The 12503-nt window shown below is 34.9% G+C and overlaps 1 protein-coding gene across 9 annotated transcripts in view; it reads left to right on the forward strand.

Annotated features, from left to right (window-relative positions):
• Nucleotides 1–12503, forward strand: part of CACNA2D1 (calcium voltage-gated channel auxiliary subunit alpha2delta 1) — a 539106-nt gene that overhangs the window by 276934 nt on the left and 249669 nt on the right. For all 9 annotated transcript variants that reach the window (XM_016190308.2, XM_060196324.1, XM_016190309.2 and 6 more), the window contains exon 4: nucleotides 4992–5051. In XM_016190308.2, coding sequence (XP_016045794.1) covers nucleotides 4992–5051 — 60 coding nt within the window. The remainder of the gene's footprint in view (nucleotides 1–4991; nucleotides 5052–12503) is intronic.

The raw sequence follows: 12503 nt of genomic DNA on the forward strand, positions 1-12503 counted from the left end.
GGAGTGTGTGTACTACATAGTTTATGGCCTATGGTACATGGATAACTTGGTATAAGGTCTATAGTTCCTTTAAAAGGAAAAACTAAGTCCTATACACTTAGTAGTAAATTTTTTTTTTAAATAACATCTAATGTACACTGATTATTCTGAGGTATGTTTTCTCAAGTTAAGGTATGTATTGACATAGTGATCACACGTACCAAGTGTTAAACTGTGCTGGTCAACACATTTTACTTAGCCTATTTAAATTGTATAGCCTTTTAAACTTCAGTGTAGCTTCTTTAACCAGTAGAACTTATTCAAACTACCAATACTTGATTATAGAAATATTAAAACAATATGTAAATATACCAGATGCAATTTAAAGACTGTGATGCAGTTCTCTTGTATGTGATTTTTCATAGTAAAATCATTGTTTACTCGGATAGATGAGTTACAGGATAACTGGTATGATTCTGATAGATACATCTACTCATACTGACATAAATAAGTGACATATTCCCATTACTTGGATAGGTTTAGTGGAAAGAAAATAGTGTTGTGTCTTTCCCCCTCCTTATAATGTAATATCAAATCTACAAGGAGGTTTATTGCAGTCATTAACATTTCTATTGGCCTAAGAATTGCTAAAGAAATGTTATACCTCACTATCTTTCTTGCTTTATCAAATTTCACAGAACAAGGTGAGAAAGCACATACTGTGGTTTCTTTTTCCTTTTTTTTCCTATTTCTTCTATATGTCTTTCTACTAAAAAAGTGAGATTAAACAAAAAGAAAAAGTGAGATAGAAGTAACAAAACCCCATCAATGACTATATGTCATCTGTATATGTGTATTAGTATTAATTTTCATAGATGCTGAAAGTGTTAATATCTTTACTTAAAAATTAATATTTAATAAATAGCAACACTAGAAATGGAAACCAGAACAGTCTGCTTCAGAGGGTATCCTCTTTTCACCATGTAGTAGTTGTATAATTATAATATGCTGTATGAGAGTATAATGGATTCTAAAATAAAAGTTATAACAAATAATTGATTAGACCTAAATACTTTCATTAAGAATTTAGAATTCTGTTCTTTCATAGTCTGCTGATTTTACAATTCAAAAAATTACTGTTACTCTTGTATTCTAAGAGCATTTGCTGAAGATAGGAAAAAATATTAGAGTGATAATAAAGTGATTAACTTAATAATACATTAACCTAATCTATATTCTGTACCAATTATTTGAAATTTAATTACAGAACTTATATATATTTTATTTAATCTATTGTGACTATCTGTACTATCTGTTAATTTCTTATTATAAAGAAATATTTTGATATATATATTGGGCAGATATATTACTTTGGAATTTTAGAAGTGTTTCTTGGTTATTTCTATGTAAGCTCTTGATAGTAGCATGAATATCAACTTTACTAGAGTTTAACTGAACTGTCATATGATCCCTGAAGATTTTCTTTGAATACTGTCAAGTACTATTCTTTGTAATTAGTTATTTTAGAATTTTCCTGTTATTTCTTTACCTATAGTTAATTTTCAGTCTAGCTAGGATATTCTTTACAGGATTATAAAATATATTTTCCAAGAGGAAATATGTTTAGTTATTTCTATAGGAATGATAGGAATTATTTCTCTGTATACTGTATTTTACTGCTTTTATGTGACTGTCATATCATCTGGCTATTCAGTGCTCTTAGAAGAGATGAAGATATGGGAACAAGTGAAGGCTGATAATAAATAGGCCTTTAAAGGAGCCGATCTGTCTTTAATCTGATTTAAAAAACCTACTCCCCTTCTCTCTCTTTTTCTAAAACCCCACTGCATATCAAAAGCTGTTTTTACTGATAAGCAGTTCTCTCAAGATTTGAGGGCATGACCTCTGTAAAGATACTACCCAACTTTCTATAAATCTTTTGGCTCTATTTTTTTAAATAGGCCTTAGAAAATTTTAAGAATTCCTGGGAAATTTTCCATTAACTTAAAGTGCATCACTTTAAGTTTTTGATTTTGGTACTAATTTGTTTCTGTATAGTCTAGGAATACTTTGTGATGTTAATGCTTTTGCTGGGTCTAATAGAAAATAAGATTGTCCTTAGGTGGTGATCATGTTGTTTGGAGTTAGAGGATTTAAGTTCATTTTGTCTTATAAATCTTTATGCATTTATCATATATATCTATGCTGATGATTTTTTTCTTCTTTATATCCAGTGTTTGGTCTGGTTTAATGTTGGATAATATACTGAATCAGGAGTTTAATGAGAAAAATACATTTTATTTTTTATCAGATAGGTTGCTTAAGCTTATTATATAACCAACTGAAGAAGTAGAGATATTCTACTGAGCAAATACCCACATTTTCTTTGATAGGAATTTTGCTAGTCTTAACACAATTTGTCAGTGACCTTTAATGCAACATCCTTGACTTTACAAATAAAATGTCTCTTGACCAGAATAGAAGTTAATTGGGAACTTGGAGTGTTCAGAAGACTTACTAGTTTTCTGGAATCATAGCTAGCTTAACTTTTGCTACAAGATTAAGAGCATTATCAGCACCTATTTGTATTAGTTCCAATATAGGCTAGTTGAGTATATAAAGACTCACTGCCTGCAAGACAGGTCCACCTCATCTGGTATCCATTCTCTCCTATCTCCTCTCCCTTTCTTTCCCCTCCCCTTCCCTCCTTTCCCTTCCCCTCCCCCTCCCCCCTTTCCTCTCCTCCCCTCCCCTCCCCTTCCTTTCCCTTTCCCTTTCCCCTTTCTCTTTCCCTTTCCCCTTTCTCTTTCCCTTTTCCCTTTCTCTTTCCCTTTCCCTTTCTCTTTCCCTTTCCCCTTTCTCTTTCCCGTTTTCCCTTTCCCTTTCTCTTTCTCTTTTCTCTCTCTCCCCCAACAGAGAAATTGAGAGGGGGATGGGGAAAGTATACACAAACAGAAAGACACCTGCAGACTTGTTTCACTGCTTTGTAGCCAGGAAGTGGTTTGAGCCTGGCTGGGTCCTCAGGCATGGTAATATGTGCATTACCCAGACACTCTGGGCCCTAGAGGCAGGGTTTTTTTTTCTTTTTCTTTTTAATCACTGTCATCTGACCCCAAAAGGCAGACTTTTTTTTTTCCTTAAATCACTTTGCTAGGGAATGTGACTTCTGAGACTTTTGTTATCACAGATGCACCACTTCATTTTTTCCTCGTGATAAGTGTCAGTTGACCACACCTTCAATTGATTTGTCCATCTTCTTTCACCATAGGACAGTGGGTCCTCCTCTGTGAAGCAGGTTTTTACATTATTCACAAGAGAAAATGGGAGAAGAGATTTAAGTTTTTTCCTGTTTATGCCAGCTAGTATTTAGCAGGAGTAGGACTTAAAATCCATTACTTTATGTTGTAACAGCTTATGTTACAGAGAGAGTGATAGTGACCCTGGAACAAATATAGAAAAAAAAATTAAATACTATTTGAGAAGGAAAAATAACTACATGAATAAAATTATTGGTATATTGACAACACACATTTTATCTCCAGCTGAACATAATGAAACATAATTTCAATGGGTAAAGGAAGGAGTCCTATAATTCTCTACTAGGATATATGAGTGATGGTGAAATAAAGTCTTAGTTTGATATGTGTATTGTGAATTTTCTCCTCACAGAAAAAACTATATACTACAGCAAGGTGACACTTGTTACATTTCTGTGACCTTGGGAAAAAAAAATCTAAATATCTATTAAAAAATGCATGAGGGAGTGCTTATTCAAATATAATTATTGAGCTCTCAATATCATTTCTTTTAACTTATATAACAAATGTAATAAGTTATTTCCTGGAACAAGCTTTTGCCAAGATTATATAATCTATTCATTAAGGCTTTTTATAAAAATTAAGTGTTAGAAATTGAAAAATAACACTCATAGAAGATACTACTGCCACATTTATGCAGAACCATAAAGTAATTGTCCTTCACCTCTTTATGTTTCTCTTAGCATAAACACTTTCATTTCAATCCATTTTGTTAGTATAATTTTTGGTACAGAATAGTGTTTCATTAAATATATATCTCATAAATGTCTTAATTTTTATTATCTTTATTTATTTGATAGAGATAGCCAAAAATTGAGAAGGGGGAGATGAAAGAAAGAGAGAGAAAGAGAGAGAGAGAGACCAAGACCTGCAGCACTGCTTTGCTACTTATGAAGCGTTTCCCATGCAGGTGGGATTTAGAGGCTTGAAACCGGTCTTTGAACATTGTAACGTCTGCTCAACCAGGTGTGCCACCACCCATAATTTTCTTATACAGTTATTATTCATGTGAAATGTTGATGGTTGATATTAATGAATTAAAAAAATACTTGCCAAATTGTATCTCAATAGAGGGTGCAATGAATCACACATACCATATGTGTGAAACTACACTCCTGGTATATATACAAATTTATGAGAAAGAAAACTGGAACATAGCTGTGCTATATATGATACCAGGGATTGAACTGAATAGTTTATGCTTGAGAGTCCAAAGCTCTAGCCACCTCAGGTGAAGCAGGTCTACAGGTGTCTATCTTCCTCTCCACCTCTCTGTCTTCCCTTACTCTCACCATCTCTCTCTGTCCTATCTAACAAGGACGACATCAGACATCAATAACAACAATAACTACAATAATATAAAAAAAAACAAGGGCAACAAAAGGGAAAATGAATAAATATAAAAAATTTTAAAAAAGAATTCATCAAAGATAATCAAAAAACTACTGATAAAATGATAAAGATTCTCAACATAATGACATTCAAGAATAGTGTGTTATTCTATGACTAAAGAGTAAACAGACCATATCAACTTTAGTTAGCTGGATTACTAAATGATTTAGAATTTATGAATCATAAGTCTTTAATCCTGAATTTTAAATCTTTATAATTAATTTGAAAAATCCAAACATTTTATATAAGAACTACATTTTCATGGGGTCCTTTGAATTTTAAAATCTGTTGTTTTCTTTATAGCGCCTCGCTCAGGAAGCAGAAAGAGTTCAAGCAGCCCACCAGTGGAGGGAAGATTTTGCGGTAAGGACACTTTCTAACCATGTGACAAGTAGACTGACATATATATATATATATATATATATATATATATATATATATATATATATATATATATATATATATTTATGTTGGATAACACTTTTAGTATTGGGATTCTAAAGCATTATAGAGGAAAAACCAGGAAAAAAAACCCAAAATATGCACTCAACCAATTGCGCCATGACCCAGCCTTGATATTATAAAATCTTTAATTTTGTGCTCATGTTCAATAAATTACACTTTGGAAATCATTTATTTCTTCTCACACAAGTAGTGGGTAACTATTGTAGATGATGCAAAGGCCCTCTATGTTTGCTATTACCATATTTTATTGAATGGAAATCATCATCAGTTCTAAGGAACTCTCATTTGCTAGGAAAGAAAAGAGAATCCAGTTTAACTATGTTATATTCTAATTTTTAAAAGCTATATCCTTTTTTATCAATGTTAAAAATGAAGAGTTTTGGGAGTCGGGCTGTAGTGCAGTGGGCTAAGCGCAGGTGGCGCAAAGCACAAAGACCGGCATAAGGATCCCGGTTAAAACCCGGGCTACCCACCTGCAGGGGAGTCGCTTCACAGGCGGTGAAGCAGGTCTGCAGGTGTCTATCTTTCTCTCCTCCTCTCTGTCTTCCCCTCCCTCTCTCCATTTCTCTCTGTCCTATCCAACAACGACAACAACAATAATAACTACAACAATAAAACAATAAGGGCAACAAAAGGGAATAAATAAATTAAATAAATATAAAAAATTAAAAAAAATAAAACATTAAAAAAAATGAAGAGTTTTCTTGTGAAATGTGAAGATTTTACCTTGAATTGCAGTCCCTAATATCTATCCATTCTCTCAGTATCTATTTACAGAGATACTCTTACCTTACTAGAGGACACATTAATACCGTGATAATGTAGTAGCCATTACTAAATCTTATATAGTCAGATAGAAAGTAGTTTATTCATTGTGTGTTAAGAATTCTCAGAAAGTAGTAATAAAGAATAAAAAAAACTTGGGTCTGGGTGTTAATGTACCTGGCTGAGCTCATATGTTAGAATCTACAAGGATTGAGGTTCAAGCCCCTGGTTCCCACCTGCAGGGGGAAAGCTTTGCAAGTGGTGAAGCAGTGCTGCAGGTGTCTCTCTGTCTCTCTCCCTCTCTATTATCCCCTTACTTCTCAGTTTCTGACTGTGTCTATCCATTTAATAAATAAAGATAATACAAAGAATTAAAAAAAAAGAATAAAAAAACGTCTGTAGGCTTTGACCAGGGATTAGCAAATGGGAGGTTTATTACATCAAGCTTTATTTATATACATAAAACCATGGCAACAAAATAGGAAAAGGGGAAAAGGTAAGCTACTCATGATGGTGGGAAGCCATGAGTCTTTAAACTACTTACCAGTATTAGGCTATACACGTTCAGGTCTGGGGAGACGTGGCATGGTGGGTCCTGGGGAGAAGGAGAACAGAAAAGTAGCAGGAACAGAGAGTGATTTCACCACTTGTTTAAGTAACTTCCTATACACCCACAATGCTTTATGGGTTTGCTTAAGTCTGTCCTATGCTCACTGAGCTGAAGTCAGCCCTATGCTAATTATGTTCATGTCCCAACAAATGATCACCATGTAGAAGAATTCTTGAAAAAAATTCTGTTCTGAATTTTCCTAGGTTACTTCACAATTTAAAACCTATGAACATAGTGATTTACTTAAAAAACAAAACAATGAAGTAGTAACAAGGAATAATAAAATACCAACTAAGATATCTTAAAATAGAAGAAAAGTGCCTACAATCAGTATGCAGACAGTTGATTTTTTTTTTTCAATCCAGTCCTCCACGCCTATGCACATAGCAAAGATAAATGGTAGTAACTGTTTATTGTCACTGTCTTCCTGAACCATTAGATAATACGTGAATTTAATCAGTAAGTTTACTGACTACACTGTCTACTATAGTATTTTCCATAGTAGGCATTTGAATAGTTCAGCTGTTAGAGCACAGGACTTGTATGCCCGACGCTCCTTGTTCAATTCCAGATCTGCACTGGAGTGGTACTTCTCTTTCTCTCATGTGAAAGTCTCTATCTCATGAAGTAAGATAAATAAATCTTTTTTATTTATCAAAAAAGAAAAAAAACTATTAATAGAAATCTAGTTAAACCAGTTCAGAGCCCTATCAATTCATATCCCGAATAGCTGCTTTTTAAGAGATGTATAACATCTGCTGGGCATATAGCTATCAAAATCCACACTCTGAGAATTGATATCTTACATATATTTATATGTCAGCCATACATGAAATATTCACAATAACCATTCACTTTGAAATACTATAAGTTGATAATATATTCAGAAAATGGTGATTTTCCATGTTAAGAATAAGAATAGAATCTGAGTGGAGTTTGCATTACCATTACATTTACACAGGCAAGTAGTACGAACGTTAAGACATACACTTTCTTTTTTTTTTGATAAACTTGACAAATATATATATATATATATATATATATATATATATATGTCATAATAAAAACCAAATTCATGATTGTAAATTATAAACCAATCACCATTAAATCTCTTATTTTGTGAAAAAATTCCAAATTTTATCAATATGTGAACCAAACACTTACAGTGCTTATTTTGATCTTCAGTGCTACCAAAAGACTTTATTTTTAAACTTTATTCCAAAAGTCTTTATTTTTAAACTTTATAATTCTTTCTTCTTTTAAAGTATTTAACTATTTGCAATAGTGCTATATTTCTTTAATGCCACCTTTTAATAATTCAGCACTGGAGTGATTTAGGAGGCAGAAATAACTTCCTAAAAGGTGCATTAACATTTCAAAAAGAAATATAATATTCATATTCTCCCTTCTTGTGTAAGTAGGCACATTTCATTAATATTACTTGGGTAAAATGTTGATTAACATTCCCTACTGTGTAATGTCAAGAATTCTCCTGAACAACAAGAACCAAAGGCAAAGCACTGAAATGCTGGCAATAAGAAAGGGATTATGAAATTCACACTCTCCCTCAGCTCCCCTCAGTTTCCAACTGAATGTAGAATTGAGGGAACAAAGGGCATAATTCTAAATGAACTAAGATTTATGTGGCCATGCATTTATAAGTTTGATCCAATATTTATAAATAAGCTGTGTCTAACAGCTGTCTTTAAAGTCTCCAGGCAACTTACAGGTGTTAAAGGTAATATTTTATGTCACTTATGATGGACAGATAATTATGTCAAGGGCAGATGGAAAAAAGAATAGAAGGCTGGAAAACTCATTGTTGTGCATGAAATTGCCATTATTTCTAGTGAACAGATTTTTTTCCAATTACATTGGAAATTTCATTTGATTGCATTGCAATGGTTAGTTAACTAAAGCAATTTTATTTCCAACTAAGCTTGCAATGTTAATTGTACTTACACATGTATAAACATTAGGCTGTCTAATTTATATTTTAATAAGTGGGGTCTTTATGTATGCTTTATTAGCATTATCTTGTTACTGTGCAGACTGAGTATAGACATCTAGATATTTGCCTGTAAATAAAACATTTGAGGAATTTTTTCTTTCTTTTCTTTTTTTTAGTTTCAGCTTTATAGAGAAGCTAAATTTGAAGGTGAAAATTTTTTTCTAGTAAAGTGGTTGTTATCGAATATCAGTCAGGCTAATTTGTTCACCAATATAGCTTTCATCTTACAATTAAAACTTATTTTACAAAAATATTATTTTGAAATGTTAACAGTTGTAATATTATAGGAGTAAACTTAAAGACACTAGTATTATATATTTAATTATTTCATCTACCCTATTTATTTCTTGACATTACGTAAGTACTGTGGACTCTGAAGCACATACTCAATTGATTTTGACTGTTTTATACAAAGGTAAACACTTTCTAAATTATAATTTGGTTTAGTTCCTTCATATGAAAGAGCAGAATTTAGAGATAAAAAGTGAAAAGCAGTGTTCTGTTCTAATTAAGCAATGAATTAATTGGCCACTAGAATTATTTTAGACATTTCTATTATGTGAAAAATAATCAATTTTTCACTACTGCCTGATTTTACGACTTCTCAATCTATATTATCAAGATAGATGATGAGAAGTCACAGTGCAAAACTGATTTACACCCTCTCCCCAAATCAGGGAAACTAGCTTAATAGAAAAAAGGCTAGCAGATTTTTGGTGTTAAATGTCCATGCTAGGAAAATTATAATATAGGAGACTAGAAAATTATAACTATTGATCTTAAATTGCTCCTTTCCTGGGTAATAAAGTGGTAACCTTGAATTTTAGTCTATTAATGTAGGTTGTAAGAAGGAATTATTTACTAACTAATTACATACTTAATAAAATTAATTTGTATTTTTAATATTCAAAATATAATTCTTCCTGACTTCACTGTTATTTCTGTAAAAACCGAAGTCACATGGTATGTTAGTAGAATATCCTAAAGTATGAAATGATAATATACTGTAATGAAATTTTCTTTCTTTCTTTCTTTCTTTCTTTCTTTCTTTTTTTTTTATTTAAGAAAGGAGACATTAACAAAACCATAGAATAAGAGGGGTACAATTCCGCATAATTCCCAAACCCGATCTCCACATCACACACACACACACACACAAACACACACACACACACACACACACACACACACACACACACCCATAGCCTTCCCATTCTCTCTCTGGGAGTATGGATCCAGGGTCATTGTGGGTTGCAGAGAGTGGAAGGTCTGGCTTCCATAATTGCTTCCCCACTGAACATGGGCGTTGACTGGTCGATCCATACTCCTAGTCTGCCTCTCTCTTTCCCTAATAGGGTGGGGCTCTGAGGAAGTGGAGCTCCAGTACATATTGATGGGGTCATCTGTCCAGGGAAGTCTGGTCAGCATCTTGCTGGCATCCAGAACCTGGTGGCTGAAAAGAGAGTTAACATAGAAAGCTGTTGGTAACATGTGTAAACCTGATAGAGCTTAGGGAGAACTACCCCCATCTTTGGATGGAGGTCTGAGAAGATAACCTCTTGGTAAGTCTCTCTCAACTGAGGTGAGCATAAGGGGGGAAACTCAGACTTGGTTCTTTCCTTCTTGACTCTCAGGCCCACAGATACCCCAGTACTTCCCTCCATTAACCACAGGCCACATGGCCACAGATTCACTTATTCAAAGTCACCTTCTGATCAGAGAAGAACACACCTTATCACACACTTCATCACACACCGCAGACCCCAGACAAGAGAAATTCCAAACTATATGGCCTTTTGATATTCATCTTCTCTCTGTCTCACCCTACGAGTTTAACCCCTATGCTTCTCTCAAATACCTTTGGATAATTAAGTTGCTTGTGTCATGGAGAATAACTGTCTTGTATCTCATCAATTCCTGTCATACTAGCCCCCTACCATAGGGGCATGCTGACTGTTAAGAAACCTGTAATTTCTGTCATATTTCAACAATGATTACCTCCATTGCTTTGCTATTTAACTCATGTCAATTTTGCTAATAAACGGATTCCAGGATTCTGGGACTCTAAGGACTCAGATTCTAGATTCACGCTAAGAGTCCCCTGGTGTCTTTTACTTTGTGTCACCCCTGTTGTGAGCGAAAAAGAACCAGCCCGTTACCTTTCCCCTGGAGGCCACCATGCCGGAGAAGGAGAGAGACACCCCGAAAGAAAGCCAAACAAATTGTTGAACAATCATGGACCTAAAGACTGGGATAATGTAGATGAAGTATTGGGGGGTATTCCCTGCATGCTCTTGTGTACTTCTGCTTTCAGGTATATATTTTCCTCCTAGTTTATGGGCACGAGTGAACCTATGCTCTATCTCAGGGGACCTGGACTATACCTAGGTTTGGGGACTTTATTGGGGAGTGGAACACCTGGAATGGAATTAGAGAAAGGTCTCACCTGAGTAATGAAGCTGAAGGGTTGTCATTCCACACCTGAAGTCTCTGGTCACAGTCTGAAGTGAAGCATGCTGGGGTGGCACTCGTGTTGATTAGGTTGCGGTCCGCAGATGCAATATTATTTGATTTGAATTGATAGTAGTATGCAGAAAAGTGGGCCCCCCCTAAGGTTCCAGGACTGGGGGAAATATAGGCTCTATAATGGAAATGTGAGGTTCCTGTTGTCTTAGGGTTCAAGAAGACAATGGATAGTAATTGTTATTGTCACATTATTTGGTGATAGGGTTAACTTTGGAAAGTCCCTTTGATAGGGTTTGGGGTATAATACCCAGCATCTTGTATATAGCTGTGCTACCAGTTGCTTCTGTTCTCCCTGGTCTAAGCTTTTAGGAGAGAACTTATCAAAGACAGCCTATGTATTAAAAAGACTCAGTCTGTGTTTTAAGAAGTTCTAGACATATCAGTTTTTCACCTCTCATATTAATTAAATAGTGGTTTATATAATGTTTACACTCTAATAGGATTGTACATAAACACCACTCTTACCACCAAAAGACTGTGTCCCATCTCCACCACCCACCTCCGCCACCCCACCCTCCACCGTGCCAAGAAGCCCAATAGCCACCCTCCCCTTCACCACAGGGTTTTTATATTGGTGCCCTGCTCTCAGTTTAATCAGATCCTACTTTCAGTTTCCCTTTCTGTTCTTCTTTCTCAACTTCTGTTGATGAGTGGAGACATCCCATACTCATCTTTATCTTTCTGACTTAGCTGACTTAACATAATTCCTTCTAGCTCTGTCCAAGATGGGTCAGATAAGGTGTGCTCATTGTTCTTAATAGCTGCATAGTACTCCATTGTGTATATGTATTACAGCTTTCTAAGCCACTCATCTGCTGTTGGGCACCTGGGTTCCTTCCAGGTTTTAGCTATTATGAATTGTGTTGCTATGAACATAGATGTACACACAGCTTTTTGGTTGGGCATTATGGAATCCTTGGGGTATATCCCCAGGAGAGGAATTACTGGGTCATATGGAAGGAGTATGTCTAGCCTTGTAAGAGTTATCCAGACTGCTGTCCAGAGAGGCTGGACCAATTTACATTCCCACCAGCAGTGTAGAAGGCTGTCCCCACATCCTCTCCAGCATTTGTTGCTGCTGTCCTTTTTGATGTATGCCATTCTCACAGTAGTGAGGTGGTATCACAATGTTGAATTTATTTGCATCTCTCTGACAATCAGCGACCTGGAACAGGTTTTCATATGTTTGTTAGCCTTTTGGATCTCCTCTGAAGTGAGTCTTGTTCATATCCTGTGCCCATTTTTGGATGGGGTCATTTGCTTTTTTGGTGCTTAGTTTGCTGAGTTCTCTGTATATTTTGGTGATTAGTCTCTTGTCTGATGTTTGGCATGTGAAGATCTTCTCCCATTCTGTGAGGGGTCTCTTTGTTTGTGTGATAGTTTCTTTGGCTGTGCAGAAGCTTTTCAATTTGAAGTAGTCCCATTGGTTTGTTTCTGC

This window comes from Erinaceus europaeus, chromosome 8, assembly GCF_950295315.1.
Source record: "Erinaceus europaeus chromosome 8, mEriEur2.1, whole genome shotgun sequence".
NCBI lineage: Eukaryota > Metazoa > Chordata > Mammalia > Eulipotyphla > Erinaceidae > Erinaceus > Erinaceus europaeus.